The following is a 24,746-nucleotide window of genomic DNA, read 5'->3' as shown; positions in this document are numbered from 1 at the left end:
TGCATCGCCGGGTGTGACCCAAAAAACAAAAAAAAAAAAACAAAAACAAAAAAAACAGTAGACCTCATAATTTCTGATTTTACTTTATGTTAAAATTAATTTGTAACATACTAAAATTAATTTTTAAATATGATATTAATTTTATATAACACTATAATATAATATACTGTATTAATATAGTTAATATATTGTTTTATTAAATAGTACTTTTCAGTTTAATGTTGACATAAATACTGACACATAAGTCAATTTAATCATAGAGACAACCTACAAATAAGCCATTTAAGCATGTAGGATCGTTCATTTATAACAAAGTAACTAAAAACTATATAATGGGTAAAAGAAATTTTCTTCAATGAATAATGCTGAAGAAACTAAGTAATCATCACTGTCACTGTCACTGTCATCCCGTTGCTCATCGATTTGTTCAAGCGGGCACCAGTAATGTCTCTCATTGAGAGACATATTGTTACTGTTTTTGGCATATCCAATACACACAAGTAGCTTGCCGGGTTCTCCGAGAGGGGCAGAGGAATTGAACATGGGTTGGCCTCGTGAAAGTCAAACGCCCTACCACTGTGCTAAATCATCATATGCAAAAGAATTAAATAAAACTCTTACACAAACACACACAGGACCAGATGATTTTTTTCAGTGCTGATGATTCTAGCATGCAAGACACGCACTTTAGCATGTAGTCACATTCTTTCCCTCAAAATTATTGTTGATTGCAACTTAAATGTAAGCCTAGAAACCATAAAGTTGTCAGGAAAAAAAACACAATGGGTAAGTCTGAGACATTGGTCATGGCAGTGATTTTTATAGTTAACACCAAAAGCAAAAACACCAAAAACAAAAACAACTAAGTGGAACTACAGCTAACTAAAGAACTTTGATACGGCAAAGAAACTATACTCAAACTGGAAAGGTAACCTACAAAATAGGAGAATATATCACAAATCACATATCTGATGAAGCATTAATATCCAAAATATGTAAGAACTAAAACTACTCAATAAAAGGAATCTGATTGAAAAATGGGCATTGGAGGGTGGGTGTTAGAACTTGGTATGACTAAAACCAAATCATGAACAGTTTTGTAAGTGTGTATCTCATAGTGATTCAATTTTTAAAAATGGGCAGTGGATTTGAATAAACATTTTCATAAAGAGACCTATAGATGGCCAGTGTGTACATAAAAGGGTGCTCAACATTACATAAGAGTAAATGCATTGCCGCACTGTTTACAATAGCCACAATATGGAAAAAACCAGAGTGCCCAAAAACAGATGACTGGCTAAAGAAACTCTGGTATATCTACATAATGGAATACTACATAGCTGTCAGAAAACATGAAGTTATGAAATTTGCATATAAGTGGATCAACATGGAAAGTATCATGCTGAGTGAAATGAGTCAGAAAGAAAGAGACAGACATAGAAAGATTGCACTCATATGTGGAATATAAAGTAGCTGAGAGGTACAAGCTTACAATGTTGCAATTTCTGGCAGATATTTCTCTGGTCTTAGTTACTAAAATACTAAAATACAGAAATCCAAAACTGTGGGGCTGCTAAGTGTGGCCTCTCGACCTCATATCTCTTCATTCTCAGCAATGGAAAACAAATTATCAAATGCTTTCTTTTCAGCAGGTCAACTTTAGGGGGGAGAAACTCCAAATCAATAATAGTGAGTCTTTTGTTGAAATATTGAATGTAATCAAAGTAAAGTGAAAGTAAAGTGAAATTCACCAGTTACACAGGTGGGGTGGGGGGCTGGGGAGGTGGGGGGAGGGGGGAGGTATACTGTGATTCTTGGTAGTGGAATATGTGCACTGGTGAAGGGATGGGTGTTCGAGCATTGTATAACTGAGACTTAAACCTGAAAGCTTTGTAACTTTCCACATGGTGATTCAATAAAAGAATAAACTAAAAAAAAGAGTAAATGCAAACCAAAACCATACTCAGATCTCACTATAACAGCTATTATCAGCTTGATAACAAATAATTAGTGTTGGTGAGGTTTTGAAGAAAGGATTGTATATTGTTGGTGGGAATATAAATTGGTGAAGCTGCCATGGGATATAGTACTGTCATTCTCAAAATCAAAACAGAAGTGTCGTGTGAGCCTGCAATCCCACTTGTGGAAATTTATCCCACTGTTAGGATAAAGGACATTATATGTCTGTTTACGTATGTGTGTATAAGTAAACTAAAATATTACTCATCCATTTTAAAGGGTCACAACATGTAGCTCAGTTGTAGAGTGCCTGCTTTACATGCTTGAGGCAAAGAGTTCAATCCCAAGAACTGATATTGTCAATCTTAGTGCCACAACAAGTACAACCAAATGTACAAGACCTCAGTAAGCCTGTGACCCTGGCATTGTAATGACTTTAAAATGAAGGAAAGGAGAGAGGAGTATTCCTGTCACTTGTAACAATAGGAAAGGACTATTTAGGAATGATGCTAATTGAAATAAGTCTAACAGAGGACAAATACTGTATTATTTCACTTATGTGTACAATTTGGAAAAAAGGACTTAACTCATAAATACAGAGAAAATATTGGTGGCTTCCAGAGGAAGCAGATGGGAAGTAAACAACATGGATGAACAGGATTTGGCAGTGTAAACTTTCAGTTATAAAATAAGCAAGATAAAGATGTGTGCCATGGTAAGGAAAAATTATCTAACTCACCTTTATTCCTCTATTTTTATAGCACATTTGGCCTACGTAAAACAATTTTTCATGGAAAAAAATCCCTCGGTTTTGGAAAAACAAACTGAATTAGCGGTTCTTCAAGTATGTGGTGACAATGTAAAACATGTGGAAAGTGCCCTCTCCTGGATACAAAATCTGATTATAAAGGAGCAATACTCTTATATCAGTGAAGATGAAGGTATCAAAGACTTTGATGAAAAAGAGTGCCAGGAGTTATATGCACTACAGATGAAATTAAGGATTGTTATTTCTTTGGACAATAAAAAACCTTTTATTGAGGTCTGTGGAATTAGCAGAGACGTTATGGAGGCTAGAAATAAGAGTGAGGAAATGATCAGGAGAGTTAGATCAGACAAAGAACAGGATTCCCAAGCAGATTGTCTCAGTGAATTTATAGAATGGAAATATAATAACAACATTTATTATCCTTTTGACAAAATAACCAATATGCAATTGGAGGAGGCAAGGAAAACAAAGGAAAAGAAAATGGATGTCAAAATTAAACATCAGACCTACACAGTAGACTTAACCACATACACAGCCACAAATGCAGTGGGAGACACATTGCCTATTCAGCGCTTCAAGAAAGCTGACTCAAGATGAGTCAAACTTGTGTGCTTGTTGTTCATTATTGTAACACTGCTTTTATATACACCAAAATTGTATTCAAGTAAATATAATATATGCAACTTTCATGGACTAGAATACAAAACTTTGATCTGAAATTAAGAAGCTCCCACTCTGACTGGTGAAGTCAGGTATTCACAAGCACCCGCTGAGGCATAGCCATCAGAGTGTAAAAGCAGCCAGACTTTACATTAGTTCCCCTCTCTATAGTTTACTAACTTCGCAGAGCTAGTTCTGGAAAGAAAGTGGCTGCTTCCCTCAGGAGACAGAAAGCCCTGGATTTCCAAGGAAAGCGAACCCAGGTTTTCCAGAACAGAAGGAGAGGGCAGCATGGCCAAAGTGGGCCCTCTCTGTGGATGTCTGGTGACACCCTGGAGAGTTTGGTGCCTGACTGCTCCCAGAAAGCACCTAATTTGCCCTGAAGGTTTCCTTAATAGACAAAGAAAACATATCCTTTGTAACTTATAACAAATAAAACATTTTCTCCCGGTTCACTCAGGGAGCTTATCTAGTGCAGATTCTTTCCTGCCTCCAAACAACAGAACTTCCCCAGTAGAAATAAGAAAATTAGCTTCCACTATAATATCTTCATCTCTTGTGAGATCAGTATAAAATAATGACAGCTCCAGTGAAGTTAGAAATCAAATGTGGCATCTATTTAGTCAAAGGAAAGACAAAGCAGTCATCACCACCTGCAACAAAGAATGTGAATGGCCTTATGGTGGTAAGGAGTTCTGGCAAAAGTTCACAGCCAAGAGTGTGGCTTAAGTATTATGCCCAGCATGTGCCTACCAATGTGTGAAACACTGAGCTTAATTCCCAGCACTGCACACCCTTCTGAGCATCAATGAATACTGCCCTCATGGCTCTCACAATACCAGAAACAAAGTAATGCTTAAGTAGTGACTACTTTTAAAAAATCACGCATTTGGTAAGAAGACTAGAGTGATAATTTAAAATATTGTGAAGAATTTGTCAGATTATTAAATAACAGATTAGGAACGAAAGTGTTTCTGCACCGCATTATCTATGACAGTGGTCCTCACATTTGACCACTTATTAAATCTTTTTAAAATGCAAGAACAGAGCCAGAAAGATAACTCAATGGGATATAGTACATTCTTTTCATGTAGGAGGCCCCAGGTTGAATCTTCCAGCACTACATGGTCCCCAAGGACTGCCAGAAATGGCCCCTATCCTTTGAGATGGGAGTAGACCTAGAGCACCAAATGTGGTTCCAAAAGAAATAAAATGCAGGTACAGAAGATCTACTTCTCATAGATCTTTATTGAGTAGATCTGTGGGTTTTCTTATACAAGCATTAAGTTTGGCTCTGGTATAGGTTTTCTGTGATCCACACTTGGAAAACTATATATTTTTGAACTGTATAATAAAATTAAAGACTTTTATAAAGAGTTTGTAAAGCAAGAGGCCAGAAATACTCATTTTTGCAAAGCATATGAGAATTTTCTGTATATTAGTCTACCCAGGATAAAGTACTCAAATGTCTACTTTATAGTTGAAATCCCTTCACACTGGAGTGATATGAAGCAACAGAATATCTGTGTGGTTGACCTACCACCTAGTCATGCAGAATACAAAGAGGTGGCACGCCAGTTTAATAAGACCTGCTCAAACTTCGTCATAGAGAAGGTAAGCCTTCTGCTATTGTGAAGTTTCTTAATGGTGAGAATAGTTTTACTATTTTTTTTATTCTTTACTACTGCATTGTGGTCCTGGATATTTTTTTCATTTGTTTCTGATAAAATTTGCATAGAATTTGGCTGTTTTATAATAATTTACTAATTTGATAATAATAATCTCAAGATAAAAGCTATCACTAAAATGGTCTGTTCTTTGTAAAAGAAAAACTTTAGACAATGAGATAAGACTAACGTAATCACAATCACAATTCTGTCACCCAGTCACTGTCAACATTTTGGCGTTCTCCTTTATTTTTGCATATTGACTAAGTATGTATAAATGAAGCCATTCATAAAACTAGCTAAAACATTTTAAACCACTCTTGAACCTTTGTAGTATGTCATCAGTACTAAGAATCAATCACAATCTTCAGCTAAATCATTTTAACCACTTCATTTTTTTCATAAAAAACCTAGTATTGTTATTACTCATCAGTTATTACTATGACTTTTGGACTGATTATTCATTTCTTGCTCTTACTAGCATGTGTCAAACATCTTCATGCATATACTTCTATCACTGTTGTAAACTATTTCTATAACTCAGACTTTCAGACATCAAATTATTGAAACAGCATATGAACATTTCATTAAGTGTTTGTTTCTAACATGTGGTATATATAAAAGTTCATACTTGCATTTTGATTTGATTGATCATTTATGTTTGGTTTTAACATTGGTCACAATAGATTTATAATACAACACCACTTCATGAAAACCTATTCACACCCCTATAAGTGTATAAAGCTTACTGCATTACGCACCAAGTTCTAGCACCATGACACTATCATAATTACCCCTCTACTCGTTTTTCCCATCCCCTCCAGCTTTCTAGATATTAACTACCATATTTCTCCAAGTATTTGAGTTATGTTTATTCGGTTTGGGTTTGGGTTTGAGGCCATGCTCTGTAGCACTCCATGCAGGGATTAATTCTCCATACTAACCATACACTCCATCCTGTTTTTATCTCCCCATCTGAGAGTCATTTTTGTGATTAGTCACTTCACTTACTTTATTATTTACATTACACCTATGAATATACCCATTCAGTAATAACTTTCTGACTTCTTTCACTTAGCTTAATCACCTCAGTTCCAGCCATGTGAGACAAAAGGCACAACTTTCTTTTTGCCACTTTTTGTTTGGCTGTGGGTGGGGTGGGGCTATGTGTTACTCAGCAATACACAGGGCTCACTTCTGGCTCTGCTCAGGGATCACTCTGGCAGGGCTCAGTACCTATGTGGGGCTGGGGAATAGCACTAAGAATAGCACATGCAAGGTGAGTGAAAAGACACAATTTTCTTAGAGTAAGAATATTTGTTCAATCTCCTTACTAACCTAACCATTGATCAACCTAACCTCTGATCCAGAGAGCTAAGATCATGGTTATGCCTATCAGGACTTGAATGGGAATGTATTCAAGGGTAATTAGGTTTAGATTCTAGATTCATCTCATGTCACCATAGTTACCTAATTATTGAGTTCCTTGTGTCCGCTCTCATAATGGCAGATGATATTAGAATATTAAAGATACATTCTTACTTTGCAAAGCAAAGTAACAGAAATTCACAGATAAGCCTTTGAGGTGGGAGCAGGTAATTAATAACTAGCACAAAGAGACATGTGTGGAGGATCCTTACATCAGATTACGTGTTCCTGACACACTAAAATCATCCTTTCCTTGATCTTCTCACTTATTTTAACATTTTCCACTCTTCAGCATTAATATTACTCTTTTAAATTATGTTGTTCATTGATGTACGACTATATAATATTCCAAAATATAATATTATTCTTTTTTAGCCTGGCAAGCTACCTGTGGTATATTTTATATGCCAAAAACAGTAACAACAAGTCTCACAATGGAGACATTCCTGGTGTCCACCCGGGCAAATCTATGAGCAACAGGATGACAGTGATACAACGAAATTTTATTTTAATGTAGACAAAAGTCACAAATGTTGATTCTACAGTTGAAATTTATTAGGTAGCAAAGGTTCAGTTTTAAAATCATAAGTTTAAAAATCCATTTTTATGTGAAAATTTTTATATTTGATCACAGGGTTGTTAAGTCCTTGTCTAAGAATATACTAAGTTGTTGTTGCTAGTTGAGTCTTCTGTGTTATTGTTTTTGTTTGTTGAAGTTAGTTGACTTCTATGTTACTTTCTTATCTAATTTGGTGTGCTCCCATTGGAGTTTCAGTATTGAGGAATTAGGAGGTGTCCATGGCCATATATGTGGCCACTTGGTCCAGAGACTTCAGTATCTAAGTTTGGGGCCAGTGAGTTGACATAGCGGGGTCTGCCAGGGCTTTCCAAAGTACTGGGGAAGGTGTGAGGGTCGGCTGCCTGCTCTGACTCTGAGCGGGCATATCCACCTGGGCATCAGGATTACTTGAAATTATTTGCAGTTTGGCATCTGTGTAGAGAACATTCACAAACAGGTGGAATTGAGTCCTCGGCATGGTTGCAGAGCTCCCACCTGTGGATGACTGCCAAGGCTTCAGCAGGGTGGATACTCAGCCCGCCTACTTCCTGAGAGCAGCGCAGTTTTCAGCCATGGGAACTGATGTTCCATGAATTTTACTGTTTAGCCTGCATTTCCTGAGAGACTTAGGGAATCGGCAGAGCAGGGCCAGAGGGTGGGTAAATATGATAGTGACTATGGGAAGTGGTCCAAAACATAATATTATTCTGATTCCTTTTTCCTAAAAGGAAAAAAATCATTAAGGCTCCCAAAGTAAGCTCAGGTGTCCTGAAGTCCACTCCTGTTAGTAGCTGGCTGTGGGTTGGCCAGTGGTTTAGTGCGAGGGTCCACAGACAGTGTTGTTTGGGCCTCAGTGTAGGGACTAGCAGTGCTACCCAGTGGTGTTTGGGGGACTTCCAGTTTACTTCAGGTGATGCTCAGGAGGCCATCAGTTTGATCCAGAGATCAAACCCAAGTGAAGCACATGCCTCCCTTGTACTATCTCCCCAGCCTGGAAAAAAACTTTAAAATTTTCTTTACTATCTCTGATATTTGCTTTTCCTCCAAATTCCTAATGCTCAGATTAGATACAGGAAATTTTACTCCTGACCCTGCTCATCAGAGAAATTGTTTCCTATCCTTGTCATCAGCTATTATTTCAAGATTAATAGTTCCCAAATCAATACCTGTGTCTCTGATTCAAGCTCTACAAAATGATCCAAATATCTCCACCTAAAATTCATGTAGTAAGGGCTGGAGAGATAGTATAGTAGGTAAGGCATAGCCTTGCATGTGGTAGAGCCTGGTTCGATTCCCTAGAACCCTCATATGGCCTCCAGGCCCTGCCAGGAGTAAGCCCTGAGCACCACTAAGTGTCTCCCCCAACAAACAACAGTCCATGTGTTCTAATGTGTTTCCATAAAACTTATTTCACCAACTCTCAGTGTTTCATTCGCATTTCTGTCTTTGCTCCCACTCTTCCTGAGTAAAGCTAGATTTTTTAATACCATCCCTTCATGCCTAATAATGAATTGTCCATAAGTCTTGCACTTTTTTCTTAGTTTGTTTTCTCTTACTACTTACACATTCAAGACACCTACTTGATTTTCTATGAAGCTAAATGCACATACTAGTTAAATAAATTGAAATGTCTCTGAAATATTTTTATCATACCTTCATATAAAATACTAGATAAAGAAAATGACAAAGAGAAAATAAGGACAGGGAAAATAACAGAGATGTATTGCTAGTTCATAGAAACACTAAGCTGAGGTCCTAGGTAGTTGCTAGAGGAGTACCATGAATTTATCCCTTAGCCTGCTTCCAGTCAAAGCAAAGAAGTAAATATCCGGCAGCAAGATTCATAACATTCATGAATCTAAAAACTAGCCATTAAATGAGGAAAACTTACAACTTTTTACAACATTGAAATTGACTCCTCGGGGTTTTCTCCCATAAAAGCGCTAGAGAAGAGCTTCAAAATTATCTCCACCATAAATCCAACATAAATTCAGTATTAAATATGCCTCCATTTCTTTTTAAATCTCTCAATGAATTGTAAGCAAGTTAAACAATACAATTATATGAGGTCCCAAGGCAACATGATTCAAGTGTGTTACTCTCTGATGATTGGTTCTGAAATGTCAAGTATGTTTCATTCAAATGGTCCTTGAAGTTCTTCCATGGATTGGCATTGGTTAACATAGAAATTATTTCACTGAAGTTTAAAATTTTAGTTGTATGTGAAATTCCTGTGGATAGCACAAGAGCCAAGGTAGATTATATTTAAGGACCCTCTGTGGAGGTTTCCTGTGCTGTGAAACATTGGCACACACAGTATGGGTGATTTATCATCTTCTGTGATTTTTAGAACTTGTGATGATGGTTTTTAATATCCATAAACTTCCACCTAACTTCAATACCTCTGTTACATTGGATTTTTCTTCCTCGGTAAGTTGTAGTAATCATGACACATAAATATCTTACTAAATATCTCCTATGAATAAAAATTATTTTCCTAATTGACATTGCCATTAATTCATGAAGTAATATTAACATAAATTCATACCACCTACTAAAAAGTCCATGTTTAAATATCCTTCAGTAATTAAAAACAGAATATTTTGTTTCATTTCTGTCTGGGGATGCTATCACCATCCTGGATCTGTGCTCAGGGATCACTCTAAGCACTGCTAAAGAAACCATATACAGTGCCAAGGATTGAACAGGGTCAGTCACATATAAGATGTGACTTTAACCCAGTTCTGTCTCTCTAGCCCCCAAGATAACATTCTTAAAATTCACCCTCATTTTTCACAATTTCAAACTGTACTACAAAATGGCAATAATTGAAACAATGTATTACTGGATTAAAAATAGACCCTCAGATCAACGGAATAGAGTTAAAAACACAGACAACCTCAGGTACATGGTCAATTAATCTATTAAAGGAACAAAAAATATAAATTTGAGCATGGAAATTCTCTTCAACAAGTACATTGGGAAAACTTGTCAGCTACAAAAAAATGAAATCAGACCTCCTTCTATGGCATGCACAAAAATAAAATCAAAATGAACTAAAGACCTCTATATCAGGCTGAATTCATAGAGGGAAACATAGGCAGAACTCTTAATGACATTAAAGCTAGAGGAATTTTTAAGGATAAAACCTCACTGATCAAGCAAGTGGAAACACAGATAAACAAGTGGGACTACATACATTAAGAAACTTTTGCACCTCAAAGGAAATGATGACAAGAATACAAAGACAGCCCATAGAATGGGGGAAATTACCCATACATCAGATAATGGGTTAATATCCAAGATATAAAAAGCATTCGTAGAATTGTTCAAGAAAAACATTTAACTCCATCAAAAATGGGGAGACAAGATGAACAGAAACTTCCTCAAACAAGAAATACAAACAGCGATAAGGCATAATGAAGAAATACTGTACATCACTAATCATCAGGTAAATGCAAATCAAAACAACAATAGATATCCCCTCATACCACAGAGACTGGCACTCAACACAAAGAACATCAACAACTACTGCTGGTGTGGATGCAGGGAAAAAGGGACTCTCATTCCCTGATGGTGTTGGTGTTGACTGGTCCAGCCTGTCTTTTTGGAAGACAATATGGACAAGGAATGGAGCTTCCATATGACCCAGCAATTCCACTCCTAGCAATTCCACTCCGAAGTAAAAAGAAGAAATGCAGAAAAGACATTTGCAGTCCTATGTTCATTGCAGCACTATTTACAATAGCCAAAATCTGGGGGAAGAAAGAGTCAAAGGACAGATGACAATAAAGAAGCTATGTTACATATTCACCATGGAATACTACATGGCCAAAGATGAAGTCATGAAATTTGCTGATACATGGCAAATCTGTAGAGTATCATGCTGAGTGAAATGAGTCAGAGAAAGAAGGACAAACACAGAATGATCTCACTCATTTGATATATAGATTTTAAAAAAAAATTAACTTAGTAGGAGACTAACCAATCCCCAAAGGCATAAGAACATAGGGCAAGAGAAAAGGTCCTTAGTAGGGACCTTGCCACTATGGGGTAGAGGGGACAGGTCAGGAAGGGACCACTACGTTGGTAGAGGGAAGTGGTTACTCTTGGCAAGGACTGTTCTGAAAGGAAATAAAGTGATATGCATCATACCCTATCAGTAACAGTATTGTAAACCACATTGACCAAAAGGAAAAAGAAAAGATTGCCAGCAGAGAGGCAGGCTGCAGGGAGAAGGGAAACTGGGACTTTGATGGAAAGAAGTAAACTCTGGTGAAACGATTGGTGCTGGAGTATTGTACCCCTGAAACTCAATCATGAATGACTTTGTAATTCATGGGAATTTAACAAATTAATTTTAAAAACTGCATTTGGTCATGATACCTTTTTTGTCTCTTCCTTCTTATGTTGTTGCTCCTGAATTACAAAAAAATATTTTTGTGACACTAAATTTTTTTTAAATTTTGTTGAATCACTGTGAGATAGTTAAAAGCTTTCATCTTTGGGTTACAATCACACAATGATCAAGCAACAATCCCTCCACCAGTGCCCATTCCCCACCACCAATATCCCCGGTATGCCCCCCTTTCCCACCCTCCCCCTGCCTACATGGCAGAGAGTATTCCCCATACTCTCTCTCTACTTTGGGCATTATGGCTTGCAACACAGACACTGAGAGGTCATAGTGTTTGGTCCATTATCTACTTTCGACATACATCTCCCATCCTGGCTGATTCCTCCAGCCATCAATTTCTTAGTGATATCTTCTCTATTCCATCTGACTCCTACCCTCCGCTCATGAAGCAGTCTTCCAGCTATGTGGTAATCATGCTGGCCCTAGTATCTACTGTCCTTGGGTGTCAGCCTCCTGTGATGCTACACTACACTTCACAAATGAGTGCAGTCCCTCTATGTCTGTCCCACTCTTTCTGACTCATTTCACTTAGTATAATACTCTCCATGTCTATCTATTTATAAGCAAATTTCATGACTTCATCTCTCCTAACAGTTGCATTGTATTCCATTGTGAAATGTACCAAATTTTCTTTAAGCAGTCATCTGTTCTAGGGCACTCGGGTTGTTTCCAGATTTTGGCTATTGTGAACAGTGCTGCAAAGAATATATAGGAACAGATGTCATTTCTACTGTGCTTTTTTGCATCCTTGGGATATATTCCCAGAAGTGATATTGCGGGGTCAGATGAAAGCTCAATTTCTAGTTTTAAAAGGACTGTCCATATTGTTTTCCAGAAAGGCTGGATCAGTCAGCATTTGAACCAACAGTGAAAAAGCGTCCCTTTTTCCCCACATCATGCCACCACTGGTTGCTTTTGTTCTTTTGAATGTGTGCCAGTCTCTGTGGTTTGAGATGATATCTCATTGTTTTGATTTGCATCTCCCTGATGACTAGCGATGTGGAGCATTTTTTCATGTGCCTTTTGGCCATTTGTATTTCTTTTTTGAGGAAACTTCTATTCATTTCTTCTCCCCATTTTTTGATGCGGTTGGAGGTTTTTTCTTATACAATTCTACTAGTGTCTTGTATATACTGGATATTAATTCCTTATCAGATGGGTACTGGGTGAATATTCTTTCCCATTCTGTGGGCTATTTCTGTATTTTGGTCACTGTTTCTTTTGAAGTGCAGAAGTTTGATGTAGTCCTATTTGTTTATGTTTGCTTCCACTCGCATGGTCAGTGCTGTTTCATCCTTAAAGATGCTTTTAGCTTCAATGTCATGGAGGTTTTTGCCTACATTTTCCTCTATGTACCTTATAGATTCATGTCTGATATTGAGGTCTTTAATCCACTTTGATCTGACTTTTGTGCCTGGCATTAGACCAAGGTCAGAGTTCATTTTTTTGCAGGTAGCTATCCAGTTTTTCCAGCACCACTTGTTGAAGAGGCTTTCCTTGTTCCACTTCACATTTCTTGCTCCTTTGTCAAAGATTAAGTGGCCATATATTTGGGGGTCTGTGGAAGGATATTCAACTCTATTCCACTGGTCTGCAGGTCTGTTTCTAGCCAATACCATGCTGTTTTAATTATTACTACTTTGTAGTAGAGTTTGAAGTTGGGGAATATGATGCCACACATCTTTTTTCTGAGGATTGCTTTAGCTATTCCTGGGGATCGATTGTTTCATATGCATTTCAGAAGTGTTTTGTCTATTTCTTTGAAAAATATCATGGGTATCCTGATAGGGACTGCATTAAATTTGTATAGTGCTTTGAGAAGTATTGCCATTTTGATAATGTTAATTCTCCCTATCCATGAGCATATAGTGTTCTCCATTTCCTAGTGTCCTCTTTTATTTCTGGAAGTAGTGTTTTGTAATGTTCCATGTACAGTTCCTTCACTTCTTTGGTTAAGTTTATTCCAGGGTACTTGATTTTCTGAGGTACTATTTTAAATAGTATTGTTTTCTTTTTTTTTCTTTTTTTTTTTTTGGTTTTTGGGTCACACCCGGCGATGCACAGGGGTTACTCCTGGCTCTTCACTCAGGAATTACCCCTGGCGGTGCTCAGGGGACCATATGGGATGCTGGGATTAGAACCCGGGTCGGCCACGTGCAAGGCAAACGCCCTACCCGCTGCTATTGCTCCAGCTCCTGGTATTGTTTTCTTAATGTCTCTTTCATTATTTCATAATATTCTCTTTCATTATTTGTATATAAGAAACCCATGAACTTTTGGGTGTTGATTTTGTAGCCTGCCACTTTACTATATAGATCTATTGTTTCTAGGAGCTTTTCTGTAGAGTCTTTAGGGTTTTCTAAGTATACTATCTTATTGTATGCAATAGTGATAACTTGACCTCTTCCTTTCCTATCTGTATACCTTAATATCTTTTTCTTGTCTAACTGCTATGGCCACGACTTCCAGTACTATATTGAATAGAAGTGGCAAAAGCGGGCAACCTTGCCTTGTGCCCAATCTTAGAGAGAAGGCTTTTAGTTTTTCCCCATTGAGAATGATACTTGCTGTGGGCATGTGGTAGATGGCTCTGACTATATTGAGGAAAGTTCCTTCGATGACCATTTTGCTGAGAGTTTTCATCATAAACAGGAGCTGGATCTTGTCAAATGCTTTCTCTGCATCTATTGATATGATCATATGGTTTTTATCTTTTCATTTATTGATATGATAAGTTGTGTTGATTGACTTGCAAATGTTAAACCATCCTTGCATCCCTGGGATGAATCTTACTTCGTCATGGTGTATGGTCTTTTTTGATGAGTCGTTGGATTCTATTTGTTAATATTTTGTTGAGGATGTTGTGTCTGTGTTCATCAGGGATTTAGGTCTGTAATTCTCTTTCTTTGTGGTATCTCTGTGTGCTTTTGATATCAGGGTGATATTTGCTTCATAGAAACTGTTTGGAAGTGTTTTTGATACTTCAATTTCTTGGAAAATCTTAAAGAGGATTGGGAGTAAGTCCTCTTTAAAGATTTGGAAGAATTCACTAGTGAATCCATCTGGGCCTGGACTTTTCTGTTTGGGGAGACTTTTTATTACCGTTTCAATTTTCTTGATGGTGATAGGTCCGTTCAGGAATTCCAGGTATTCTTGGTTCAGCCTTGGGAGGCTGTAGGAATCTAGGAATTTATCCATTTCCTAAAGGTTTTCGTGTTTCATGGCATAAAGATTCTCAAAGTAATCTCTGTGGATCCTTTGAATTTCTGTAATTTCTGTTGTAATGTCCCCCTTTTCATTTTTGATTTGGTTTATTAAGGTTTTCTCTCTCCCTTTTTTTGTGAGTCTTGCTAGAGATTTATCGATCTTATTTATTTTCTCAAAGAACCAGATCTTGTTTTTATTGATCTTACAGATTGTTTTTTGGGTTTCCATCTCGTTGATTTCTGCTCTGAGTTTTATTATTTCTTTCCTCCCGTTTGGATTGGGCTCCTTTTGTTGGTCATTCTCCAAGCTGTGAGGTTAGGTTACTTATGTGGGCTTGCTTCTCCTTCCTGAGGAATGCTTATAGAGCTATAAACTTTCCACTTAACACAGCTTTTGCTGTGTCCCATTAGTTTTGGTAACTCATGTCCTCATTTTCATTCATTTCCAGGAATCTTTTGATTTCCTCTTTGATTTCTTTTCTAAGCCACTCATTGGCTAAAAGTGAGGTGTTTATTTTCCAGGTGCTTGATTTTGTTTTCTGTTTGTGTGTGTGATTTATTTCTAATTTCAGCGCATCGTAGTCTGAGAAGATAGTTGATACAATCTCTATCTCCTTAATTTTATGGAGGTATGTTTTGTGGCTCAGCATGTGGTCTATCTTGGAGAATGTTCCATGCACACTTGAGAAGAATGTGCATTCAGCTTTTTGAAGATGAAGTGTCCTGTATATATCTACTAAGTCCCTTTCTTCCATTTTTTCCCTCAGATGAAGTATGTCCTTGCTAAGCTTGAGTCTGGTTGATCTATCAAGAGGTGATAAAGCGGTGTTGAAATCTCCCACTAGTATTGTGTTACTATCGATGACCTTCTTCGAGTCTATGAGTAGTTGTTTTAAGTACCTGCTGGTCCCTCATTAGTGTATATATATTTAGTATTGTTAGTTCTTCCTGCTGTACAGATCCTTTTGTCAATAAGAAATGACCTTCACTGTCTCTTCTGGCCTTCTTCAGTCTGAAATCAATGTGGTCTGATACTAGGATGGCTATCCCAGCTTTTTTTTTTTTTTTTTTTTTTTTTCTTTTTGGGTCACACCCGGCAATGCACAGGGGTCATTCCTGGCTCATGCACTCAGGAATTACCCCTGGTGGTGCTCAGGGGACCATATGGGATGCTGGGATTCGAACCCGGGTTGGCCGCGTGCAAGGCAAACGCCCTACCCGCTGTGCTATCACTCCAGCCCCTATCCCAGCTTTTTTATGGGAGTTGTTTGCCTATTGGATTGTTTTCCAGTCTTTGACTTTGAGCCTGTGTTTTCTCTGACTGTTGATATGTGTTTCTTGCAGGCAGCAGAATGTTGGGTTCAATTTTCTAATCCATCCTGCCACTCGGTGTCTTTTAATTGGTGCGTTTAGCTCATTGACGTTGACAGAGAATACTGTTATGGGGTTTTTGTCGTATTTTTCTGCTAAAATTTGGTGTATTTGAGGGGCCTGTCGTGTCTTAAAGTAGTCCACTCAGTTGTTCTTGTCAGTTCCTGAGCTGTTGTTTATCTGTGAATTTTTTTGTTGTTCCTTTTGTTATGAATGAGAGTCTAGCCAGGTAAATTATTTTGGTGATGCAGTATTTTCTGATTAATTAATGAGTTATTTGCTAATGTGTTTCTGGTTGTTAAGCTAACCTAGTGAAAGTTCCAACTAAGAGGATAACTTATGGTTTTTATGGGATATGGAGAGGGAGGAATAACTCGCGGCCACAGCTCTGGGAAGGATCCCTGACATGGACTGGATATCTGAATAGAATGAGCAGAGGGTGCCAGGAACGTTGCAGCTTGAGTGCGCGCGCAGTGTGCCTCAATTCCTGTTCCCCCCCCCCCCCCCGTAGGTCAAGGATGAAAGCCGGCCGCACTAGGGTCTGGTTAGAATCGCAACTCTGTAAACAAGCCCTGACACAGGCGGATACCTGAATGGGATGAGCAGAGGGTGCCCAGAACGTTGCAGCTTGATGTGCACGCTCAGTGGTGACACTAAAATTTTAAGAATTTAACAGTGTATCATTGACTTCCTCACATTGTCATTCTGTCATTTCTAGGTATTTAACACAGTTAAATATTTTTAGATAGTGTTTAAGACAGTTTTCTGCTGGATTCTAAATTTTCTGATTACTTTGAGTCCTGCAATTCACACACAACCCAAAGAATTTCTATCATTGTCCTGGTGATCAGTTTCTTCAGTCTGGTCAAAACATGGCCATTTTGGTCTCAACCAGATCACCTCCCACAGGATTCATACCTGACTCTTTCAACTGGACCAGAGAAGAATTTTTATTAATTAATACCCAATGTGTAGACAACACAAGCTTCCCTTAGTGATTAGATAAACCAATATCCCAGCAAGACAAGAAAAGAAAGTGAGAAAATAACAAGGTAGGCAGCATCAGGAACAGTTATCAGAGTGAAAGTAAAGAGCAGGATTTGGAGTGCCTTGGTGGACTGAGTTCAAATATATTAACTTAACATCATAAATATGGTTTTCTTTCTGTATAATATAAATAAAAGTTGCTAAAAGTTAAGTTAATAATTTCCCTAGGGACTTTTCTGTAAAACACTATCTAAAAATATTTCTAAATGTAGAAATATGCCAAATGACATAGAATTTGTTATTATTGTAATCTTTTTTGGTTATCTGGGGCCACACTCAGCTGAGCTCAGAGCTTACCCCTGGCTCTATACTGAGGATTTACTCCTGGTTCTGCACTCAGGGATCACTCCTGGTGAGACCTGAAGGACCATGCAGTGCCAGAGGCCTAACCTGGGTCAATCGCATGCAAGGCCAGCATTGTATGTACAGCCACTCCTGTACTATCGCTCCAGCTCAGTTCTTATTAAATTTTTATTTATAAAAATAGTGCTTATGTTGTATTTACTATATCTTCTGCCAAGTGTTCTTGGAACTGCTTAAGTATGTTTCTTTGATTATTTGCAGATTGAGAGGATCCAGAATCTAGATCTCTGGAAGAGCTACCAGGTACAAAAGAAAACCATGACTGCCAAGAATGGCAACAGAAGAAATGAGACACAACTCTTCCGTGGAACAGATGAGGAATCAGTGCCTCTTGTGAACATGAATGGCTTTAACTGCAGTCATGCTGAAAAGAATGGTATGGAAACAAGTTTGCTCTAAATGAGGTGTCAGCTATGAGGACCACCGCTTGGTAGAGGGTATGGATTGCATAAAGTCTCTCATGGTTTAGTGGCTATGTTGCTGTCAAACTTTCAGTGTAAGATTTTCTATATTTATTCCAAACTGTATATAAAAATCATCCCAAATGTGAATTATCTGAGTTTCACCTGTCAAAAGACAAAGAGTGGACATATGGGTTTAAAAAAATAATAGAAATAGGGTCCTAAAGATACAGAACAGTCATTAAGGTACTTGCCTTGCCCAAGACCAACCCCGTTTAATCCATGGTACCACTAATGATTCCCCAAACACCACCAGGAGTGATCTCTGAACACAGAGACATAAATAATCCATGAGCAATGACAGCTGTGGCCTCCTCATGAAGCCAAAGCAGGAGGTATGATTCCGCCAACAGGTCAACCTGTACCTGTGGGACAAGTGCATCAGCAGCGTGATGGTGCCTGACACCCTGAAATTGCCACTGTGTCTTTGGTTAAACCCCAACAACTTAGGACCAAGTTTACCAAGAAATTAAATGGCCAAAACCACCTCTGGCTCAATTATACAAGCTCAATTATGGCCTTTATTCAGAGACCCATAGATAAATCTCGAAAAAGATCAAAATCCACAGTTAATCTCGGACCCACGCATGGCTGAACAGACTGGGGTAAATCGGATGGGGAAAGGTTGGCCTGTGCCTAGGTAGAGCCCCCAGCAGCCGCTTGCTTCCACAATCCAAAATTGCTGCCATACTCCCAGCCTGACTCCACCATCTCAGGATGGACCTCACCAAGATAATCTGCTGAAAATTCGGGTATGCGGGTTTTGTGACTGAAATCCCCAGTCTTTTATAGAGTTGGGGTGGGCTACCTCCCCCCACTTCCCACTACACAAGGAAGCACTCTCAGTCACCCCCAGGAACCAACTCTGGCACCATCCTGTAAACTATTACTGGCCTTGCTTTAGAGACCCATAAACAAATCTAGAAAGAGATCAAAACCTAGAGACACAGCAGTGAGTCCCAGAAGACACCACAGAGCTGAAGATCTCTCTAGGCCCCATGCCAAGCCAATTTCACTAGGGCACCCCGGATGGAACAGGTGCAGTCTCCCTACCTATACAAGATGGAATCCCGGCGAGCAAGAGCTTTCACAAGCAAGGCACAGGTATGCAGGTTCCATGACTAAATCTTCATGCCACATGGCATCAGTGGTGCTGTGCTGTCCCTCCCCAGCTCCCTGCCCACTCGTCCACCTGGCTATGACCCCCATAATATGCCTCCAGGTGCCATCTTAGCGCACAAACAGCCCTGTTCCAGAGACACCCAGTTGAATACCAAAATGGATTAGTGCCTTACAGAAATGTCTTTGGGACCCAACCATTTACAATCTAGGATTCCAAAAGCATGCAGCCATGGCACCCAAGATATTCAAGATGAGCAATGGACAATAAATGATCTAGCATCTGCACCTGGCAGGCAGGCTTGAATGGTGGTGGGAAAATTTGAGCAAAACATAATGCCCAAAAGTAGAGAGTATTGGGGAAATTGCTTGTCATGGAGCAGGGTGAAGACTGGGATTGGGGAGAGGGGATATACTGGGGACATTGGTGGTGGAAAGTGTGCACTGGTGGAGGGATATATGTTCGATCATTGTACGGCTGAATCTGGAACATGAAAGCTTTGTAACTGCATCTCACAGTGATTCAATTAAAAAAAAAAACATTGTGGAGTTCATGCCCAATTCAATCAGCTTAATCAATAGCTAAATAAATAGCAGTACTCCTACAGGTAATCACATTATGGCCAACATCCAGAAACTATAAAATAAAGCTCCCGGAAGAGAGCTACACAGTTCTTCCTCTCGGAGAGCCCGGCAAGCTACTGAGAGTATCCCGCCCCCACGGCAGAGCCTGGCAAGCTACCCGTGACATATTCAATATGCCAAGAACAGTAACAATAACGGGCCTCATTCCCCCCATTCCCCTGACCCTGAAAAAGCCCCCAATGCGGCACGTTGGGAAGGACAAGTAAGGATAGGCTGCTAAAATCTCAGGCTCTTCATGTTCCTGGAGCGAGCAGATGCCATTGGGCTTCATAGCACGTGACAGGGACGAATGGAGACATTACTGGCACCTATTCAAGAAAATTGATGAACAATGGGATGGCAGTGATACAGTGATACTCCTACATTAAAAAAAAACAGCTAAAGCGGTATCATTCTCTATTAATCATACAGGAGACTGACATCACATCTAAAGATAAACATAGACCTATAGTAAAAGGCTAGAGTAATGTATTTCAAGCCAATAATGAAGATCAAAAGGAAGAAGCTCTATTCTCATATCTTACAAAAATAGATTTGTGGTCTTTTTTGAGTGTGGGGACTATACCCAGCTGTGCTCAGGTCCTACTCGCGGTTCTGTGCTCCAGGATCACTTCTGGCAGGTCTCCGGGTACCATTTGTGATTCTGGGGATTGAACCCAGACCTGCTGCATGAAAGATAAGTGCCTTACCCGCTGTACTGTCACTCCAGCGCCTAAAATAGAATTTTTGTTAAAAAGGGAATCTAGACTACAACGATGAACAATGTAGAATAATTAGATAATTTTTCTGAAAAAATACAATTAATCACTTGTCACTTGTATCACTTGTCATCCCATTGCTCATCAGTTTGCTTCAGCAACATCTCCATTCACCACTGTTGTATGTTAGTGTAGCCCAATGGTGTCTCCTCGCTCCAGGAACACGAACAGCCTCAAACCATTCGTTCAGGGTTTTGACAAAGAAGTCTGACCATCTCGGAGATGGGTGGCCAGGTATTCTTTTGAGGTCCCATAGAATCCAGTCAGTAACAGCTCTAGTCCAAATCACGTTATGTGTCCAGCTCATCTGATTTTGATGCCTTGGCAAATGAGACAGCGTCCCTGATCCTCGATCATAGATGGAGATTGGAACTCCAGATTCCTTCTCTCACTTGAGTGAGATATGCATCCATTATTGCATCCATTGATATATATGTACCCTTGGGGTTGGAGTGATAGCACAGCGGGTAGGGCATTTGCCTTGCATGCGGCTGACTGGGTTTGATTCACAGCATCCCATATGGTCCCCCAGCACCACCAGGAGTAATTCCTGAGTGTAGAGCCAGGAGTAACCCCTGTGTATCGCTGGGTGCGACCCGAAAAGCAAAAGAAATTATATATATATATGTATATATATACATATATATATATATACCCAGCACAAAAACACCTAAATAATTATTAAAATACCTAGGGGAGACATTAGCAGCAGCACATAGTAGATATATTAATATAGCTCTAATGTTAATGAAAAAATCAGATAAAAGTGTGAAATAATGGACTTTAATAAAATAATTGACAAGCAAAATTTAGTAGATTTATATGGAAATTTTTATCCCCCCAAAATTAATACATAAGTTTTAAGTGTACCACAAACATTTCCTCAAAGATAGATCTTATTTTGGGACACAAAACAAGTATTGATAAATATGTAAATATTGAAATCATAACAAGCATCTTTTCTGGTCAAAATGGTATTTAAATGAGAAATCAAACATCAAACAGAAAACTGAAAATATCTGCAACATGTTTTGACTTAACAATATAAATCTGATTAATTACTAGGTCAAAAAAAATCAAAATCAAACATTACCTTAAAACCAACAAAAATGAAGAAAAATTTATCAGATTCTATGTGGTACAGAAAAAGGAAAGTTCATAGCAACAAAGTACAACATTCAGTAAACAATTAGAGTCCTAAATAAGCAACCCAACTTCACATGAAGAAACCAGATAAAGAATATATAATATTAAAAGTCATTAAGAAGAAATCAATAATAACTAGACTACAAATAAATTTAAAAGAAATAAAAATATTATAAAATTTAAAAGTACCAAGATCTGGTTCTTTGAAACAATATACAAAATTGATAGACCATTAGCTAAGATCAATATGGAAAAAAAGAATTAAACTAAGTATCAGAAATTAAAAAGCTTAAATGCCAACTTATAGCACTGAAATACACAGAATCATAAGATAGAATTATTAATTTTTATATAAACTGGACCACCAGAATAAGCTATTTTTAGAATATTCTAATCTTCCAAATTTTATCTGAGAAGGAATAGATCCTTGAACAGACCAATCACAAATACATAAATCAAAACAGTATCAAAATCTCAACAACCACAAGCCCAGGATCAGATTATTTTACTATGAAGTCTACTAAGACTTTAAAAAAGATATATTAACTATTCTTCTCAAAGTTTTCCAAATATTTGAGCAGGGGAATACTCTGAAAAAAATACATCCAACTCCATAAAAAAAATGGAGAGAAGAGATGCACAGAAACTTCCTCAAACAAGAATTACAAACAGCCACAGACATATAAAAAATACTCTACATCAGGGCTGGAGCAATAGTACAGCAGGTAGAGCATTTGCCTTGCTCACGGCGGACCCGGGTTCAATTCCCAGCATCCCATATGGTCTTCTGAGCACTGCCAGGGGTGCAGAGCCCTGAGTGCAGAGCCAGGAGTAACCCCTGTGCATTTCCAGGTGTGACCCAAAAAGAAAAAAAATACATCACTAATCATCAGGGAAATGCAAATCAAAACAATAATGTGAGCTATGACCTCACACCACAGAGACTACCATTCATCGCAGAGAATAACAACTAGTGCTGGCGTGGATGCAGAAAAAGGGACTCTCGTTCTCTGCTGGTGTTAGCGTTAACTTTTTGGAAGACAATATGGACAATCTTCAAAAAAACTAGGAATTGAGCTTCCATATGATCCAGCAATTACTCCTAGAAAAATATCCCAAAGTAGAAAAAATACACTGCAGAAAAGACATTTTCAGTCCTATTCAGTCTTACATGCATAATAGAAATTACCAAATCAAAGAGGCTAGCAAACCACAACAAAATTCAGCCTCAGAGAAAAATATGATGCTCACCAAAGTGAAGAGAGAAAATGCTCTGTCAGAGCATAGTATTAGAGGGGCAATTTAATCCTGGGATTAGCACTGGAACTTCGGTGTTGTATGGAGAGGCTTTTATATGGTATTATAAATCAATGGTAAATTAATAATTAATTTCAAACAGGGTTTAGAGCATGATTTTCAGATTATTTAATACATTAAGTCAACATGTCTTATTATTGACTAAATTGAAATTACTGAAAAGTTTTGTTTCTCTTCACAGCAGCATTATATGGAAAAGGAACATACTTTGCTGTCAATGCCAGTTATTCTGCTGATGACACATACTCCAAACCAGATGCCAAGGGGAAAAAGTATATGTATTATGTGCGAGTTCTCACTGGAATCTATACAAGTGGGAATTCATCCTTAATTGTGCCTCCTCCAAAGGATCCTCAAAATCCTGCTGACAGGTATGATACTGTCACAGACAATGTGCAAAATCCCAACTTATTTGTGGTTTTTTATGACTATCAGGCTTACCCAGAGTACCTCATTACTTTTACAGAGTGACATTTTGGTAAAGAAATTATTCACCTACACATATCTGATTGTAAAAACCATGTTTCTTCCTTTCTTCTCTATCTCTCTGTCTATGTCTCCATGAGGCACACCCACATGCTCAGTGGCCACTTCTAGTTCAGTGATCAGAGGTCACTCCCAACAGTGCTCAGGGGACCATGCACTTCCTGAAATCAAATGGGTACAAAGTATGAGCTCTGAGTTATCTCGCAAGGCATTTTTATAAGATCAAGTAACCCCTGTTACTTGAAATCTTTAGCTTCTACTTGAAAACTGGATGAACCACATTTATGAGAAATGAAGTTGAGAATTTAAATCAGATAACATAGTTATAACTGTATGGACTCCAAATTTATGAAAGAAAACAGTAGGTTTATGATTTCAAGTCAGAGAGAATAATAGTGCAGTAAGTGTAGTAAACCTACTCCCACCTCAGTGCTCAGGAAATATGTTCCAAGATCTCTGTTGATGAAATCACTGTGAAATACTACAGTGCTATCATGGTACTGTATGAAGCAACTCATTATTCCCATATATATAATCATATATAATCTCCCAATCATATAAAATCTTCCCCTCAAATCCTGATTAACAAATGTTTTGAGATTTCTTTCATACTAAGCAATACTCCATGCCATCAGCTGGTGTCTTATAAATTTGGCCAACTCTGACATTTCCTACCTGGATATTGGCAGATCCAACAGGTTAAAGCCTCCCAAGTGGTGTTAGGAACCAGAATGGTGGGTTATTGCCAGGGCCAGAGGATGCACTTACTACCCAGACCCTGCAATGGGAACAACAAGGTCATGTGGGTCCTTTAGGGCCACATCCGGAGCTACTCAGGGTATCATGTGTGCTGGAAATCAAACCTAGGCCAGGAACCTGGGAATCATGCTCCCATATGGTTGTACCAACTCCAGACCCCTATGTGTCAACCAGTTGTAATTTTGTAACCAGTCACTTTTTCGTACTCAGCTGTTTCTACTAGTTTTTAATGACACCCTTAGGTGCATATATGTGTGTATATGTATGTATTTATTTATATGCACATATATATACTTTATGCAAATAATGATAGCTTTACTACCTTTTCCCCATCTGGATTTCTTTTATTCCCTCTAGTCTTATTGTTCTGACTAGGATCCATATTAATAAGTTGAATAAGAGTAGTAAAAGTGGACGACCTAGTATTGTTGATGATTTTAAAGAAAAACCTATCTACTTTTCACCAGAATGTATGGTTTTAGCTGTGGCTTTACAGTACATGACATTTGTGAGAAAAGTTCCTTCTAGTACTGTTTTTGTTTTATCATAAATGGGGTGCTGAAACTTGTCAAATGTTTGCTCCATGTCTGTTAATATTAACAATCTGAT

General features: G+C 38.3%; 1 protein-coding gene across 2 annotated transcripts in view; it reads left to right on the top strand.

Moving 5' to 3' along the window:
- Positions 1-23,785, top strand: part of LOC101556968 (protein mono-ADP-ribosyltransferase PARP14) — a 119,631-nt gene extending 95,846 nt beyond the window's left edge. For both annotated transcript variants that reach the window (XM_055129361.1, XM_012932315.2), the window contains exons 15-18: positions 2,721-3,315; positions 4,867-5,002; positions 17,648-17,822; positions 23,074-23,785. In XM_055129361.1, coding sequence (XP_054985336.1) covers positions 2,721-3,315; positions 4,867-5,002; positions 17,648-17,822; positions 23,074-23,363 — 1,196 coding nt within the window. In that variant the 3' untranslated portion in view covers positions 23,364-23,785. The remainder of the gene's footprint in view (positions 1-2,720; positions 3,316-4,866; positions 5,003-17,647; positions 17,823-23,073) is intronic.
- The last annotated feature ends 961 nt before the right edge of the window (positions 23,786-24,746 follow it).

The sequence above is a fragment of the Sorex araneus genome, chromosome 2 (assembly GCF_027595985.1).
Source record: "Sorex araneus isolate mSorAra2 chromosome 2, mSorAra2.pri, whole genome shotgun sequence".
NCBI lineage: Eukaryota > Metazoa > Chordata > Mammalia > Eulipotyphla > Soricidae > Sorex > Sorex araneus.
The sequence above is the reverse complement of the archived record's forward strand: the minus strand, read 5'-3'. Positions and strand labels throughout refer to the sequence as shown.